The sequence below is a fragment of the Mytilus californianus genome, unplaced genomic scaffold, assembly GCF_021869535.1.
Source record: "Mytilus californianus isolate M0D057914Y unplaced genomic scaffold, xbMytCali1.0.p SCAF_4, whole genome shotgun sequence".
Taxonomy (NCBI): Eukaryota; Metazoa; Mollusca; class Bivalvia; order Mytilida; family Mytilidae; genus Mytilus; species Mytilus californianus.
In genome coordinates this window covers 42,803,065-42,822,607 of record NW_026262690.1, presented here as the reverse complement: position 1 = coordinate 42,822,607, position 19,543 = coordinate 42,803,065, and the positions used below count along the sequence as shown (strand labels likewise).

At 30.2% G+C, this 19,543-nt stretch overlaps 1 protein-coding gene across 2 annotated transcripts in view; it reads right to left on the bottom strand.

Annotated features, from left to right (window-relative positions):
* LOC127698337 (lysosomal cobalamin transporter ABCD4-like) overlaps positions 1-19,543 on the bottom strand; it is a 30,751-nt gene that overhangs the window by 4,190 nt on the left and 7,018 nt on the right. Inside the window, exons 4-16 of one of the 2 annotated variants that reach the window (XM_052201744.1) lie at positions 18,869-19,005; positions 18,406-18,522; positions 17,488-17,613; positions 16,190-16,335; positions 15,237-15,358; positions 14,733-14,824; positions 9,692-9,781; positions 6,669-6,823; positions 3,873-3,983; positions 2,436-2,527; positions 1,890-1,926; positions 1,567-1,666; positions 1,238-1,314 (exon numbers count right to left, since the gene is read on the bottom strand). In XM_052201744.1, the coding sequence (XP_052057704.1) occupies positions 1,238-1,314; positions 1,567-1,666; positions 1,890-1,926; positions 2,436-2,527; positions 3,873-3,983; positions 6,669-6,823; positions 9,692-9,781; positions 14,733-14,824; positions 15,237-15,358; positions 16,190-16,335; positions 17,488-17,613; positions 18,406-18,522; positions 18,869-19,005 (1,402 nt within the window). The remainder of the gene's footprint in view (positions 1-1,237; positions 1,315-1,566; positions 1,667-1,889; positions 1,927-2,435; positions 2,528-3,872; positions 3,984-6,668; positions 6,824-9,691; positions 9,782-14,732; positions 14,825-15,236; positions 15,359-16,189; positions 16,336-17,487; positions 17,614-18,405; positions 18,523-18,868; positions 19,006-19,543) is intronic. The other variant, XM_052201745.1, reaches the window with a different exon arrangement.

Genomic DNA, 19,543 nt, shown 5'->3' with positions numbered 1-19,543 from the left:
AATAGATACAACAGGGACATTAATACTCATAAGTCAAAAATAAACTGACAACGCCTTGGCTAATAAAAGAACAGAGTTCCAATGTCCCCCGCATTGCACATATTTTATCTATCCAAGATACAAGGGCAATAACTAAAAAAAAACACTATTTTTATTTATAAAAAGTTGTAAAGAACAAAAAATAGTGTTTTATAATGATATAAGTTTGATAAAATTCTGGCAAGAATCGTACACATGAGAGTGCTAACAATTTTCCATATAATCAATATGTCCATGGGGTATAACTCATTTAAAAATAATTCATCTGCACTGATTTTCAAATTTGCCCAAGACATTGATAAAAACCTATAATATAAATTTCATAAAAATCTGGCAAGAGTTGTACACATGAGAGCGCTAACAATGCAGTTTTCCATATTAACAATATTTCCAAGAGGCATAACTCTTTTAAAAATAATTGATCAGCACTGATTTTCCAACTTGTCCGAGACATTGATGATGTAAACCTATAATATAAATTTCCTTAAAAATCTGGCAAGAATTGTACACATGAGAGTGCTCACAAGGCAATTTTTCATATAACTTATATTTCCAAGGGGCATAACTCTTTTAAAAATAATTGATCGGCACTGATTTTCCAACTTGTCCAAGATATTGCTGATATAAAGCTATGATATAAGTTTCAAAAAAATCTGCCAGAATTGTACAAATGAGAGCGCTTATGATGCAATTGTAATAATTGTCAAAACCTATGATTATCACTTCATACTAAAAAAGTATGACATCTAACAGTCTTTCTACATAACCCCAATCAAGCTAAAATTTCATCTAGCTCTGCATGCTATCTTGACACAGATGCTGCAATAAGCACTTTTCCCCTTTCAAACCTGTATACAAGGTTCTAGTTTTAATAATAATAAAAGTGAATATTTGCAATTACTGATAATTATTCATACTACAAATGGAAGAACAAGGTTATTCATGTATTAGACAGTTGGTTTTCCTGTTTGAATTGTTTTACACTAGTCATTTTGGGGCCCTTTATAGCTTGCTGTTTGGTGTGAGCCAAGGCTCCGTGTTGTAGGCCGCACTTTTTTGGATAACGTGATCATGAGGTATGATAAAACTAATAATTTGACTTGTAAAATTTCCTTGTAACTATATAATTAAAAAGCTTTTGATTTAAGTCAATAAAATGTGCAAGGTAAGTTTAATGCATTATATTTAACATAATTACCTGCTACTTTTGGTTGGTGATAGAACAATCTAACAAAAGATAACCTCTGCATTTCTCCTGGTGACAATTCATCATACCTAAACACAAAAAAAATATGGAGAATAGTTTGATAAATCTTTTATTTTCATACTATTAAATCTATTCTTTCAGGAGAAATGTTAAAAGTTCTGGGCTGTCTATTTTTTGGAAAAAATATGAATTAAATGAGTTGTAGGGTACATGTCTATAAGTAACCCAATGAAACAATTAAAGACATTTGCTATGATAAAAGCAGACCCATTGATAATGCATTCTGGTAAAAACTACTTATTTTGCCATTTTTTCCTCACCAATTCCAGTCTGTTTCTGTATCCATGCCAACCCTATCCAAAATGTTAGTTAGTCCTACAAACTCAAGATATTGGTGAATCCTATCTTCATCTATCGAAACTGAAAAGAAACACAAAATTCTAAGAAATCTTAATACTAATCTTATATAAACTTTTTAACCAGAATTAGTGTCTTAATTGGGCAAATAAATGTTTATAAAGCGATTTGTAAATTATCAAAGCGGTAGGAAAAATGTTTTCTCAATAAATTTTTTAGTCATAATAATTAGAAATTTATATTTCAAATGGACTACAAATAAATCTCATCACATCCATATACCTACCAATGGGAGGTTCTACATCTTCTACTGGAAATATTATCTAAAAAATACACACATAATTTTTATGCATTTTTTTGTTGAAAGATCATATGATTTTTCTTGTATGCTTAATTTTGTAATATCAACAGCATTTACCTGGGAGTTTTTAAAAACAAAAAGAAATTTCATGCAAGTATACCCCCAAAAAATCCATCCATGCTCAGTGGTATAATGATAAAACAAAGTGCCAATGCTTATAGCAATATAATAATGCAACTGCATAGCAAATATCAATGGCTTACAATTAGTGGTACCCATTAAACTGACCAAATCCAAACTTTAACAAGCCACCAGAAACAGCACGACTAAGAATTTTCTTCTCAAATTGACCAAAGTGAATGTTACTCATATATTATAAGACAGAGATAATTGAGGCTGACATCTTGTCAGAAATGCACTTACATGTAAAAATTAAAATTGACTAAGAATTAGATAAAGTAATAAATTGTATTGCTTATTTTTCCCTTACTATTGAAAAATATCTCTTAGTATTTCCAATGCAAATACTACCTGTTGTCTAAGTGATCCATCAGTAAAATAAGGTTTTTGAGGCAAGAATAACATATGATGTGGTCTCTCTGGTATATGGTACTGCACTTTACCTGCAATCATAAAATAAATCGTAATTCAATCATCAATCTGATTAAAATACAGATCTTGTGTCCAAGCTTTGTTTACAAGGACATGACAACACTTGTTCTACTCTCTGTTCTGGTAATTATAACATCAACCAATGAAAGGTCAGCTTTCAAATTTTTGAAGGTGTTTAACATTACAACAAAACTAGAGGATCCTAAATGGTCTATAAAACAGAAAGTAGAATGGAGCATTGTCAGATCCTTGTAAGCAAAGCGTAGACACGGGATCTGTATTTTAATCAGATTGATCCAATGATGAACCTGACTATTTTAAAATATTCTGATTTTTTTTGTCCAAATGATTTTGGTAAAAACTTTTCAACATATATCTATAGCTTTTTTTATAAGTCTAGATATGACATTAAACATTCTTGTTTTGGGCATCAGCCATTTTTTTTACTTCTTTACATTACTTATCTATATAACCATAAGAAATAGGATGCTGACAACAAAATCTAAGATTACTTTGTCTTGTCTTCACAAATTTATTTCAGGTGAGAAAAAAATTCAGCTATGACCACCCTAAGTACAAATTGTCTTCATACAGGCCATAGTATGATTACAACAGATATTAACCATAATTTGACTGCATTTTTTACAATCTTACTGAAAATTCAAAATTGGAAAACATCGATCATGAATACATTTGTTGTTTGAAAGTTTTAAACAAAATTGACAGAAATGCTAATTTTTCTTTGTCACAAAGTTTATTTACTTTTTTTTCAAACTTGGAGAAGATTAATACATCTAACTCTGAAAATCAACATTATCTTCCATATAAACTTTAGGATGGAAATGAAAAAATATGGTGTACTTATTCATGAAACAAGATTCCTTCACACACTTGAAAAATCTAAAATAAAGTAACAGTGGTCTTATTGGTGTTTTCATCTCAAAGTCACAGTGAGACAAATCTCTCACCAAGTTCAATAAGACACCGGAAAATTACTTAATCTGGCTTGATGGTAATAAGTTATGCGTTCAACATGTTCAATGTGCCAAATATCACACATGGCATACAATACAAACATGGATTTGAATGTCAACACCTCTATTTTCCCTATGACATCAGTATAAGAAAGCATCTTTCTCATATCATGTTATTTTTGATGGATGATTTTGAGCTTAGATGGCTGTGATCACATTATTTTTTCTCACCAATTTCATCCTCTTACTTTAAGTTTAAATATGAAAATAATAGGCTTTTCTGACAAAAAGTTCAAATACCCTCGTGCCACATTAATGCTCTATAATAGACCCCAAAATATGAAATGTAATAATAAACAACTTTTTGATAACTCCAACAAACCTGTAACTGGTGGCCATAAATTAGCTAAAACTCTTAAAAGAGAACTTTTACCACAACCACTGTCTCCAGTTATGAGTATATTGGTATTTAGTTCTACATTAAACTTCAAATCTGAAAAAAAGAATATCCAGGATTATATTTTAGGTTTTAAGATAAACATTACAGAAATTTGTAGCTTAATCTCACAAAAGCACAATAGAATTAAACTGCTATTCTGGACTGTTTTTAAGTGTATGTTCTTCTATTATCCTTTTGTTATTCCATTAATAAAAAAAACAACAGAAGTGTTGGGGGCTAAAAAAATCTATAACACCACAAATTCGTTCATGTATCTGTCCAAATTTTGGAAACTAATGAGGCTGTCTTGTATTATATTTTAATGTGTTTGTGTTATTTGGAAAATTTGGTTTTGATGTCATATATCTGATAGTTTCTGTTTAATGTGTATAATTTTTTTAAACTTAGAACATGCAAAGCAGAATTTTTGTAGAATAAAAATTAGTGTTAAACATCATTATCATTTGTATAGCCTTTCAAATAACAAACCATAATTACTGCAACTGGGCCATTTGAGTCTCGAGGTTGCACTTTGTAAATACAGCTGTGTCACAAACCACGCCTCTTTTGGGGATATATATAATATTCATAGATATTTTGTTTTGTTTACGTACTGGTTCCCAGATATGATCTCTACGTTTCATTTCATAGAGACATAACTTGGGAATGTTACCAGTATAAATACACATAGGTAGCGGCGAAATTAAATTCAAAGTAGGACCAAAAGTGAAGGCAGGGGGAATACAAAACTTTAGTATAAGTTTAAACTCTTAGAAGTTCGGGCATATAAATGTTGAAAATATGCCGCACAGCCCTATATTTTGACCTTTGAAAAAAATTGTAGCACATATGAACTTTCCATTCTAGGATATAATTTTTTACGAAACTTCATAGTAAAAGTGGCACAGTTTTAGCCATAAAAGGAGTTCCTATGGGAAATTGCATTGTCTATATTTACAGAAGTGCATCCTATATTGGGTAAATAAAGAGAACATGAAGAATTTCACCAAATCTGGTTTATCTTCAGAGATTTTAATGAAATTAACTTAAATATAAAGTTTTATAAATATTTCATGAAGATTGAGAAAATCCTGGGCCTTAACTATGATGACTCAGCATAAATTAACAGTTTACAGCACATATAGTTTACCTAAAGACCTGTATGCAAAGTAAATTCATAATATTTGCATATTTGTAATTTAAATTGTTAAGAAGTGCTTATGTTAACTCTTCGCAGTCATTGAAACTCATAGATCCTTGATGAATATTGTTGTTGGGGTGTTTTTGTCCTGTCGAAAACCCATAAGTAAGCCGTAACACCTGAATATGCTTTCTTGTGAAAGCGGCATAAAAAAATACAAGCTAGAGATACAAAAATTCCTCAATAAAAGTAACAATAGTGTGTTCTATCCTAAAAATGTACTAAATATTCCATATTCACAGAAACAGCAGAATTATTTAGCAAATTTGAGGTCCCAGAGGCAAAAAAAATAGAAAAATCCCTGACCCCTGGGTCATAAAATATATAATTTAACCTATAAAGGCTATGATTTTATTATTATAAAGGTCTTGTGTATAGAAAACAATAACTGTGCTTTGAAGTTATGCAAAAAAACAGATTTTAGCAGTCAGTTCTACAAACTTTTAGTGAATTCATATATCAGACTGGTAACTTCATATATACAAATTTTGCAAATATGACTTTGTTTAAACACTTCTAGTTCATATATTAGCCAAACTATGTTAGATATATGGTTAGAGATGTTATTATTGTGACAATATTTCTAAACTGACCATTTGAGGCAGAAATTGTAAACTTTTATAAATAAATAGGCATAAAGTAAGATGTGGACTGGAGACAGAGGCAGGATTGGATACTTTATATAATCTTGAATGTTAAAATGATTAACTACGAAACTTAACATTTATAGCATTCTGAATTTTATTTCAATTTGTTATCAGAATAGTTTCATACAGTTTATAAGCAATTCTTGTCAGAAAACATGAACATAGGGTAAGCTGACAATAATTAAAGTCTTGTTTTCAAATTCTTCAAAAATTGAAACAGGGGTGGGGGTATAAAATATACTGTAAAAGAAAAGTTAGAGTATATGCAGTGATTTCTTTTAGGCTATGATTCTGACAAATAAGTATTGTTGTGAGAAAAGATGTTTTTCAAATTTTTCTATTAGAATAAATGTTAGTATAGGTTGCACTTTGTAAATACAGCTGTGTCACAAACCACGCCTCTTTTGGGGAGATATATAATATTCATAGATACTTTGTTTTGTTTACATACTGGTTCCCAGATATGATCTCTATGTTTCATCTCATAGAGACATAACTTGGGAATGTTACCAGTATAAATACACATGGATAGCGGCGAAATTGAATTCTGAGGAGGACCAAAAGTGAAGGCAGGGGCAGTACAGAATTTTAGTATAAGTTTAAGCTCTTAGAAGTTTGGGGCATATAAATGTTGAAAATATGCCGCACAGCCCTATATTTTGACCTTTGAAAAAAATTGTAGCACCTATGAACTTTCCATTCTAGGATATAATTTTTCACGAAACTTCATAGTAAAAGTGGCACAGTTTTAGCCGTAAAAGGAGTTCCTCTGGGAAATTTTATTGTCTATATTTACAGAAGTGCAACCTGGAGCCTTGTTTTCAGGTTAGGAAAATGTAAGGGGAAAATAGATAATGATTATGCCTTACCATGAGGTTGACATATACTTACTCCTACAGAGAATATCTCTACACTGTGGCGGTCCATAAGTAAGGTTATCTACGGTAACTGCTTTCTGTCTTCTTGTCTCATTGATAGCAATCTGACAATCAGGGTCATTGTCCCCGCTATTAACAAGAAGTGTGTTCAGATGAAATGTATTGTCCCTGTGTGGGTGAAAAGTAGACTATACTACGCAGTGAAGAACATGCACTAACACCTGATCAAATCCTTTTTTTTTATTTTCTGGCATGCATAATAAAAAAGGAAACTGAAACAAAGCTCTGGATAGTTTTGGATATAAAAATACTAGTCAAGTGTAAGTTACTTAAAAGTATGCAAAATGTTCCCTTATATTTGTTTACAATATTTTTCAGGAAATATTACTTTTACAGAAAGAGTTTACCAAAAAATAGGGATCCCCCTATGTAGCAAAGTATCATTACAGCTTAACATCACGTATGAATTCATCAACTTAATACAGAAAATTATCACTTTATTAGAGTATTAACAGCACATTTAGCTATTGTGTTGAAAGAAAAGAACACAACTTTTCAAAGAAACTCAAAATATCCAGATTCTGTTCAAAAATATTGTTGACATCATGTCTTCTCTGAATCTGAATGCATAAGAATGCATGCCACTTAGAGTCAACAAAATGAACTCTGCTTAAAAGGAGCATAAAGTTTAAATTTGAAATATATATACTTAATTCAATTCTTTCTAAAGAAATTTATTTTCTAATATTGGTACTTAATCCAATTTTATCTAAAGAAGTTTATATTCTAAACCAAGTTTGAGATTTATATTGTAAAGCAAGATTGTCCTAAAATGATTTAGTGTTGATGGCATATATATGTGGTAGTTTCTATTAAATTCTTGCACTACTAGTCTTGACTTTGGACAACTTAAATTTGAAATATAATATAGACGCCTCATTATGGGCTCGCTTGACCAAAATATATGTTTTTTTATAATTAATATTTCATACTTGTTACTAAAAAAATACTGGATCCGCCCCTGCTAAGGCATGAAATACATGTATGATCAATATATGTAGATTTAAAACAAATCATTACATTATGTGCTGGGAAGGAAATGTTGAGGTTAGTATTGTAGGGTGCTGTGAACAAAAATTATGTCAACAAATTAGAGATATCCTAAAAAGTATCATTCATACATTTTTTCATATTTTATCAATCATGAAACAAGAGTGCACACACTGAAATTTCTCACCTGCTTTACTTATCATTGATTTTATGTTGATATAAATATGAAGTTTTATTACAAGTTTCATATAAACTTAACATGATCCAAGAAAAGGAGGTCAGGTCAGATAAACCAAGTCAGAAATACATTATTATACACCTTCCAATCATTCCATACACTGAATATAGTTGACCTATTGCTTATAGTATACAAGAAACAGACAAAACCATGAAAATGAGGTCAAGGTCAGATGAACCCTGCCAGACAGACATGTACACCTTACAATCATCCATGCATCAAATATAGTTGACCTATTGCATATAGTATCTAAGAAACAAACTTAACCAGGAAAACTTATCATTTACCGATTAACCATGAAAATGAGGTCAAGGTCAGATGATACCTGCCAGACAGACATGTACACCTTACAATCATTCCATACACCAAATATAGTTTACCTATTGCTTACAGTTTAAGAAAAACAAACCAAAACACAACAAGAGGCTGTCAGAGTGACAGCAAACCGGATTTTCCTGCAGAGGTCGAACCCTGAACAGTTGAGCAAGCATGGACACAACATTTAAGCTTAAAACAGCTCTGAATTTGGATTGTGATTAAATATTTAAAATAGATTATTATCTAATTAATAATGAAAATGATATTTGCAAATCTGAATCGTGAAAATTGAACTTGACCTTCATTTAGTCACAGGAAACAACATATCTAAATTTGAAAAAATTTTGTCAAAGGGTTTTCATGTTAATGAACGGACACTGTTTGGTAGCCGCCCGCCTGCCTGCCTGCCCGCCGTACATCCCCAAATCAATAACCGATTTTTACTTCGAAAATCCGGTTAAAAACTTAACATTGAGCAATGAACCGTGAAAATGAGGTCAAGGTCAAATAAAACCTGTCAGACTGATATGTACATCCTAAAATTTTTTCATACACCAAATATAGTTGACCTGTTGCAGACAATATAAGAAAAACAACAAAACACAAAAACTAAACATTGACAAATGGACCATGAAAACGAGGTCAAGGTCAGATGACACCTGCCAGTTGGACATGTACACCGTGCAATCATTCCATACAAATATAGTAGACCTATTGCCTATTGTATCTGAGATATGGACTTGACCACAAAAACTTAACCTTGTTCACTGATCCATGAAATGAGGTTGAGGTCAAGTGAAAACTGTCTGACAGGCATGAGGACCTTGCAAGGTACGCACATACCAAATATAGTTATCCTAAGAGAGAAATTAACATTACAAAAAATCTGAACTTGTTTTTCAAGTAGTCACTGACCCATGAAAATGAGGTCAAGGACAATGGACATATGACAGATAGAAACTTCATAACATAAGGCATCTATATACAAAGTATGAAGCATCCAGGTCTTTTACATTCTGAAATATAAAGCTTTTAAGTATTGTTATTTAACGCCGCCGCCGGCCATCCCTATGTCTCACTTTCTGCAGCAGAAGTTGCAAGCTTGACAAAAAACCATTGGACAAAGAAAAAGATAACAACTACTAGCACCATATATATGTCCTAATATATATTACCGACAGAATGAATAACATCAAATATATTTTCACAAGCAAGACATATTATGGTATTACATATTACTTCTTATAAAATGTCCAAAGAAACAAACATTTAGCTGAACATAAGCATTTACATTTGTATCCATTGAGCTTAAAGCATAATTCAGTATATAGGATTAGTTTATTTGCACTTCTCATGATTAAAGCAGCACTTCATTTTTTTAAAGATAAGTTAAAATTAGCCATGCAAATATTTATACCATTATAACTTACTCTCTTGTTATAGATTCATTCTCTATGAAATGATAAGTTGTTTCTTTTTCTGCTTTGATTTTCCCTAGCTCTTCCATAATTTCACCTATTCTAAAATCAGATAAATAATTATACATTTAGACCTATACATCTTTATGAGAGTTAATAATTAAAGATTGCTGAAAATCTTCCAAGTTTTATTGGCATACTGCCTCAATACTAGTCTCCTTAAGCACCATCTTTAGGTAATGATAATGTGAAAAAAATAAAAATTATAAAGACGGATACATGTTCTTCTGATTTAACTTTTGATAGGACTTGACTTGGTAGTTTAATGCAACTGAAACAAGAATGAAAAATGATTTTAAAAGAAACCACAGAAATCAAATAAATAAGTAAAAACAATTATAGTGCAAGAACATAAGTATTTGCCAACTGCAACTATTTTCTAATTCATTTTTTTTTTATATTTACAAACCAACTGATGAAACTTGCAGAATTGTCTGAATTCTATTTACTTAAGAATATTTCCATACAAAAAATAAGTCTAGTATCTTAAAAACTCATAAAAAAATGAAAACCCTCCATAATAAAATTTTAACTTTCTAGTGGTACCAAGATGATTCAAATCTAACCAGAAATGACCCCACGGTAATTTGTTGAAAAAATATGATTTTATATGAAAAATGTTGCAAAAAAATATAAAATGGGAATAGTTATATCTATGTTCTGCTTCAATGCTGATAAATCTATAGAAATGTTGAAGGAAATAATGCAAAATAACTGTTAACAGATATATTGTTTTATGATAAACAAAGAAAAGCAGTCTACTTAATCTAGACAAATAGAACTTTCCGTTATCTGCCTTATATAATACATGACCCCTTTTCAGCCCCCCAAAATCGTGAAAAAAAGTCTAGTTCACTGTAAAAAGCCTTTGATAGGGAACTAATAAACCATGTTTTTTATCTTCATTTAAGTCTGTTGAAAGATAAAAATGATATATAAGATTGTTTGTTCATTCAAATCTTTTTTGTAATAATTTTTGTTTAATCAATTAATTGAAAGTCATAAACAAAGAAATGGTACAGCTTTTATGATTTAATTAACATTTACTCATTTTATAAAAGTAAAGTTATTGATCAAAGATCCCTTTTAAAATCAACATTTGTCTAAGCTTGTCCAAGCTGATGCACTGTACAGATCACTACCTGTACATATTTAACAGAACAAAACAAAATTACATGTTTAATGATGTTGCTTATGGTTTCATATTTATGCCAAAAAGCATATTAAATAGCTTACTTTAAACTATTTTATTAAATACAGTTTTTTTATACTGGCTGCATGTTCCGACCAATATATAACTAATACAACCAGATAAGTTTGAATAATCCAGTCATTCAAATAGGTCAGTAATAAGATAAGCTAGATAGTATAGTAGATACAGATTGTGCCATCTATTCAGCTTATGAATCAATGGATTCTTAATTGAAACTAAAGATTTAGTTACTGGACCATTAAACTGGTTATTGCGTAAACCCCTGAGGGTTTACGCAGTATATATTGGACGATGTCCGTAGTCTTTCGGAACACCGGATGTTATTCGGAATACATCTGTTCTTTCTATGACCACCTTTCATATACATGCGCAATAGCTTTTTAATTGACCTGTTGAATAAGCATTAGCATCTTAAAGTTGCTATAGAGATATGTTACATATGATGCAAAATTTATTATGGTGCAAGCTACTTTAATAAGCATTTGAATACTTCCTTGCACGCAATTACAAGCTGCTAATATTTACCTACATATATGCGTACTTATTTTAATTAGAGTCGAACGCTGAAACCAGCTGTGTTTAGATATGAGATAAGATTTCATGTAAACAATGCGATTTATATTCGGAACGAGAATCGTTAAAACTAAAATCTATAAAAGAAGTATATTACTAGCATTTCATTTAAGATTTTGAGTCTAGGGAAGATGTACTTGATGTACAAAGCAGGCTAATTCATTTTTTTATACTGAAATTAAAAAGAAGTCTTTCTTGCACTTTATTAAAATTTTACGTCTAGAATAGACCAAGGACGTATATAATCTATTATACGTCCTTGAATGGATGTAAAAAACGAGAATTTTCGAAAAAAATATCGCGTTTATTAAAAATAACGTTTAAATTAATTATGAAAGTACATTGCAAATTGAAATACAGTTATTTTCTTTGTTTAAATATTGCAACATTATTTCCTTTTTAAAAAACAAGGAGGTCATATAACCTCCTTGATTAAAATAACAAATCAGATTGTTATAGGTATATCTGGATCCTTTTTCGTTATTAGAATGTGAATAAATAGATATGGGGGGGGGGGGGTAGGACCTTTATCGGGACTCCGGGATCGGGTGTTTTTAAGCTCGGGATTTCTGGATTGATCCTTTCGGGATCCGGGAATTCTTTTTTCGAATTTTGGGTTGTCGGGATTAAAATTTTTTTAAATTCGGGACCTCGGGATTCCATGTTTTTAAGCCCGGGATTTCGGGATCAGGACTCCTCCTACCCCCCCTCAGATATTGAATATGAAAAAAAACTAAAACTGAAATCTAAATCTAAAATTATATTAAAAACAAAATACATTTGACCATGCAGATGAAAGAAATAATACTTCAAGCAATGAAATAATGAATTAAATGTGCCGCTTTAATTACGATCAATAACCTTAAAATTAATCATGCATGCAATTTCAGCAGACTTAACAGTGTCAGCGATAAGATATCAAATGTCTATTTATAGACACCGAGTGATGACAGATGCAGGCAGAGATAAGAAAAAATAATTTCTATTTATAGTTATCTGGGCCAGGGAACAGATTATCTAACCTGTAGTAATTAATTTATAAGGCTCTTCAAAATGTTCGTCAGAATAAAAAAAAATAATTATTATTTCTTGAAAACGATCAGATGATGAATTTTCAGTTTTAATATATTAAATACGAAAATGTAAAATAGTGCAAGGAGATTTTGAAAGACGACAGGATAATTGATACTTAGGTTTTATGCATGTAAAATAGTTTTTAGGAAATTTTGAAGTTTGTTTTATTTATGTTACATTTTTATAATTTTGACCACAAGTAGCAGAGCTTTGTGTGACCATTGTGATAATGTACCAATGTAAACGCGTTATCTAATTAATTAAAAGCTCCTGGTCAATTGTTCTCATAACTGTGTAAACTAAACTTTCTCTGATGTCTTATATAACAGCTACGGTGTATGGGTTGTAAGTGTTTCTTTGTGATGTTAAAGTTGCGTTACAAAATCAAATCGGTTGTTGTACTAATTAATTAGATTACAAGACAGTAAGTGAGTATAAAATTATTTATAATTGATACTGAGAGAATCTTAATTATATAGAGCGACGCCTGTTGTTACCATATGTTGACATAATGGATACATTGAAAGTCCATTCAGGTGGAGAGTGAGATGTAGACTTTACGAATGAGACATTGGTATTAAATTGCTTTGTTGTTTGCATATACGATTTCTTTCACTTAAACATAGAAGCAGCAAGAAACATGACATTGTATGACATATATAATTGAGGAATTAGTTTCTTTAGTATCGACTAATTTGAGTTACATTTTTTCTTTCAATACAAGCCATCTCAGTGATCAGCAGGCTATACAGTGCCCCCAAATGACTAGTATAAAACTATCCAGCACGAGAGAAAAAGGATAGGTCAATATAAGAAACCTACAAGGCAACTTCAGTTCCATTTCAATATTTAGATTATTCTAATGGATTTGTCAAATGTCAGAGGGAATATCTGTTTTAAATGTGGTAGGAATACCAATGAGACAACTCTCCATTAAGACACAGTGTAGTCAAAGTAAGCAATTATAGGTTATAGTACAGCCTTCAACACAAAGGCTTGGCTCACATTGAACTGCATCCTACTAGGGGCCCCAAGACACTGTTATAAAACAATTCAAACAGGAAAAATCAAATCTAATTTAACTTCAAACCAGAAACAAAAAGCAAATATGAACTGCACCAAAAAAAAAAAAAAACCCACTAAACAACATGCTTCTGACTTGGGACATGTGCTTATGAATACACCTGTTTTAAAAGAATTTACATACATACCATAAGACAGTAGTGTAACTTTACCATGTAAAAGACACCCTTTAAAAGTTAATGAAAAAACGTGTTCAAATAAAAAAGGAACACCTTACAACAGTTCATAAATGTGGCCTTTAAACAAACTAATGTTTAGAAATGGGTATTCAGTGATAATTTCAGGTTTGCTTATGTTAGTTGTTTTGTTGTTTTCAATTTAGTTTGTTTATTTATAAGCACAAGGTGTAAGCTGTTTTGTCTAGGCTGTAAATAGCTTTCTTAATGAATTGGTTTTGGTCATCAAGGTGAAGAGAATACAGTGCAATTCAAATTATATATATTTACAATTAAACTTGCAGGCCTTTTTTCATGACCCACAATTTAAAATATAAGAAAACATCAAAATAAAAAGGGACATTCAAAAAATATCTTAAAATCGAGTTAAAGGTTTTAAAAAGTTTTTGTTTTTAACAAAAGAGGTTTGTCATCTAAAACATTTAATAGCACAAAGCACACAACTTAAAATTGCCAATGCTTACTACCCTAAGCATCACAAAAACCTTGCAGAGCAGGTGTAATGATCCTAATAATGAACAATATCAAGCTATTGTTCAAATAACCATGAACATATCTCAAATTCCAATAAAAACGGCTATTAAGTTTCACGTATTGCATTTCTTTTTTTAAGCACAAATAATCATTAATTGATTAAATTTCTTCACATTTGTATTTGAACATAAGCCTAGAAACTAACTCTAATCTAAAAAAACAATTATCTAATATTTAATGCCAAACAAGCATTTGGGTTTACGACTGCATTTCTTTTTTTTAAAGAAAGCAACTTGTAATATGATTTAGGCATGCAGTACAGAAGAATTTTCAAGGCAACCAACATGAGATTTCTTAATTATAAATTATTATGGCTGAAGAATAGTTGTTCTGTATTTACCTGTGTGCATTTCCAGCCATTCTTGCTACATTTGCAGCTAAATCTATCAGTTTGGTAAAATTGTTGATTAAGTACATTATCACAAATGATGTCTGAAAATAAACATTAATAAATTAATAGATATATGATAATACTGTTCAACTAATATCAAGGCAGTATACAAAGTTTTTGCCATAATAAAACACCTATGAAAAGGTAAAAATATTAGCCTGACTTATCATATGATTTAACACTCAAAATGGATACAGCAATAGTAATAGCTCCATCATTTAACAAGGCTTATAACTATAATCATAAAGCATGATGACTACTTTTGTTTTGTCCAATGATAATGTTGTTTTTTTTACAGGAAATTGGAAATAATTTGATGCCAAATAATAAGTCATATTAGATCCAAAATTGAAAAAGCACGAAGTTGTTATCGTCAGTGAAATATTTAAATATTTATTACAACATTCCAATTAAAATTTAAAATAATAATTTTTTGCAGAACCATCTACTCACACTACTGATCTTAGCTGACAAATCAACTGATGACATGTTATCATATAATCCACCAAATATTGGAATGGCCAAGAGGAGGTAACTCAGTATACTTCCAAAGTAATTAGACAAGTTGATAAAGACTAAAAAAAAGATGACTTGGTTCAATGTTAGAAAAGAAAAAAAGACACTCTTTGGCAGATAAATATGCAATAAAATGTATAAATCAAACACTATGCTAGTCAACAAAATAATTGCCATGTAGTAGTATTTCATAGAATTTGTTTGCTAAATGCTGTATCTTTTGTTTCACAAGGTAACTAATTAAAAATTTTAGGAGTGGCAAATTATCCTATCACATGAGATACACATGTGGAATCTGTTTCTCTAATTACTTTAACATGTTTAAGACTAATATGTTCTTTTATAATGATCTGCAAAAGACTGTGTTCTTTTTGTGATAGGTCATCAGACATGGCTCTCTTTGATAAAACAAAAATAAAATCTTATACATCATAGTCTAATTCTGACCAATGTAGAACTGAGAACAAGCAAACCATACTTATAATATAAAAACAAAAATATTAACCTGTGCGGGTAAGTTTCAACTGGCTAAGAATTAGGATTTTTTTTAAATTCCAATTGCGGTTATTTGGTCAAAATATATCAACTGGAACAAACTCATAAGCAATCTTTTACTACTTATTCTATAACTCACTATTTATAAATTATCAGCTAAATATAAGCAGTTGAGAAAAATGTAATTTTCATAAAATCTTTCAAGGGCTGTAATAAAATCAAAAGTCAATCAACATGCAGACAATTTTGATGAAGTCTGATGACCCTTTGGGTCTGGTGAGCTAAAAATACATTTACAGATGAAAGGATGTTTAATTGTCTCATCACAAGATATAAATATCTTTCCTGCAAAGTCCTATTCTTAATTTTTTCAAGACATTACTATAAATACTAACAATCAAGTGGATATTCCCTGAGGACAAGTTTCTGTGAAATCTTGAGTAAACTGAGTAGTTGATTATTAGTTTTATTCTTTTCTATATGTCCTGATTTATAAAATGCTGCCGATTCTGAATACATCCTGATTTGCATATGTTTAAACCTGAAATGAAGTACACACAGTTAACATGGATATATACATATGAGAAAGTAGGAATATACTGTTCAATTTCATAAGTAATTCAAAGAAGCTGAAATCAAATGCAAAGATAAAGACTATCAAATTAATTTCAATGTTTAAGAACTTTTAAAATACGCATCAAGGTGTTAACAATATTTCTAAAACATATCTAACGCTTTCTGCTTTCTATTTATGAAATAGAAAATTAAGAGAATGAAATAATGATTTTTTAAAAATATATCCTGTGATTTCTATCATTTGAGAAAAAAGACCAGAAATAACATCTCTGAGGAAATTTTTATTAAGACAATTCTATTTGAGAATGTGTCATAAATTAATTTTTATAATTCTCTGTTTTCAGAGGACTGAAGTCACTATGTTGTTTTCTGGTCCTGTATTTTGACTTAAGATCAAATTAAAACTGTTCAAAACCATTGAAATTACATCAGATATTTATATAAAGAAAAGGGAAACCCCCCCCCCCCCCCCCCCCCTAAAAAAAAAGGGCAAATTCATCTATGGTCAACTTTCCCTGTCAGAGGATGTTGAAAATTAGTTTATTAATATTTTCTGAATCTATCTATTTTTTTAGAAACATGTAATAAATCATATCAGTATTGAAGCACTGACTATTGAGATGATAACCAAAACCTTTGATTTTAATGGAAACATTTTAATTTTGCTTAGATCTTTATTCATACTTATCTAAATCACAAAATTCTGTATAGTGTATTAAAATAAATTATAAAATCTGTCTCATCTAAAGGAACTGGCTGCTGTAAAAACAATTTCAGAAATACTATCAGTTCTGTAACAAATTTTAACTTTTGGGTAATCCCTGGGGTTCAATGATCAAAATCTTTTTCCCGTATGATATATCAAAGAAACAGGTTCATTTTCAATTCAGAGATACCTCAAAGGATAAAAATAAAACACAAAATTGTATGGCCTTTAAATTTTGTAGTTCTGCAACTCTTTTCACAAAACATCTTAAGAGTAAAAATACTCGTAAGTCATACACATTTCAGTATAGTTTACGATCAATTTTACTCGTAAGATATTTTGTGAAAAGAGTTAATGACTCTTTTTTGCAATGCAGAAACATGGACTATTTATCTGATGTTACAACTTTACCTGAAATTTCCTTCCCTTTCTTTCTTCTTGAAGACAAGGTTAACAACTGGAGACATGAGTATTTTATTAATTATAGTGGCTACGATGAAAAAAGAAATTACTCCTACTGGTCCTAAATAAGTTGTACTGAAAATAAAAAAGGAAACTAAATAATAATGCTTACATGTAATTGGATATACAAATAAAATGTAAGAATCAAAATACAGATAGCTGATTCTTTCTTTTAAAATTGTTTCACGTTTCAATATCATCCTAGGGATTTTTCTAACTTACTATATGGTATGGGTTTTGCTCATTGTTGAAAGCTGTATGGTGAACTGTAGTTGGTAATGATTGTTCTTTGGTCTTTGATGAATAGTTGTCTAAAAGGCAATCATACCACATCTCTTGTAAAGGATGTTGATGTTCTGTGTTCCCTTATGAACTAACTAAAACAGTGTAAATTACACAAGTTGCATGTAAATGATTTATTGTACATTATACAATGAACGTATTCAGAAATAACATTGCATTATGAGAAAATTGATGTTTTGGATGCTCTGATTGGTCTTAATGCCATTTGAGAGGATACTGAGACTGTTCAATGTTCAATGCAAGTTCAACAATCAAGTTTGGTGATCAATTCTTATTTGCTGAAATCATGTTTCTAAAATTATATTTAAACACATCACAATTTGCTACATCACACTACACCTACATTCATGATATATACTATTGTTTCTCTTTTTATCAATAATGAAGTATGCACCAATCTTCAATGATTACATGTTTGATAAAACTATTGCCTTCTAAGGTAGGAAATTAATTTTGTGTTCTTAGGTAGCCTCTCTGATGAATAATATTCCAATCAGATGACAAAATAACCTACATATTCTTTATGTGATTGATATAGAGAAGTAAAATAATGTGTATCATTACCTTTGAACACTTTTATATAGATAGTATCCTATAGTAAATGGTGCTATGATCAATGGAGCAAATATGGTACTTAAGTAATAACAAAATCTCTCCACATCTTGTGTGATTCGTTGATCTCTGTAAAAATTATATACATAGATTTATCAATTTCATCTTGACACTAAATGCAACAAAATCTTTCTTTTATTAAAAGTCTTTTTTTTCACTTATCTTTCAATAAAATAAAATATTTTCATTAGAAGCAATACTTTTCATTAACCTGTGTTTAACGTCACTTTTAAATGTAATTATGAAATTACTAATGGTTCACAATACATCAGTCCGTTGAAATATCTCCTGAGCAGTACCAGTAACATTTCTTTAGTATTTCAATGCAGTCATAAGCAAATCAATAAATTCTGTTTATTTCAAATCTAAATTCATACATATCAATATGTTTTTAAAATTCCAATTTCATACTCACGGATTGTCTACTTTCCCAAAACAGTTGATGTTGTAATATACTGCATCTTTAAAATACAACCTATGCAGAGAATATGTTATATTGGCTCTCCATATAATTTCTAATAATGATGTGATATATGATACAGTACTTTTTATCTGAAACAAGATATAAGTCAAAATATTTTTTAATAAAACATAATACTAGCTGATCTAAAGTGTAAAACAAAATGAAATATATGCTAAATTGCTAACCCTTGTTTATTTAAAAAAAAATAACTACAATAAATTCATTTATAATTGCTCTTACATTGACTGCTAAATGCTGCATGTTTAGGGTTTTTGTGTTGAAGCAGCAAATATTCATTGTCACACCTTAAGTTTGTCCTGGCTTGGTATAGAACTTATAACATTTTGCACTCTAGCAAGCATCCCACCAGATAACTACTTTACCTGCTAACTTTTCAAATTCTCCATGGGGGATTTTTAGAGCAATGACCTAATGCTCCTGTTATATTATCATAAATGTTTTTAATCTACTACTATATTGTTTGAATGAGTATGTATGAGCTTAAATACCCTTTTAACTCATTTGAATGCCTGTTTTGATGGGTTTAGTTTATAGTAAAGGAATTTAAAAATTCAGGTCAACACCTCTCATGAGGGAAATCCTATAATTATATTTGAATAAATATTG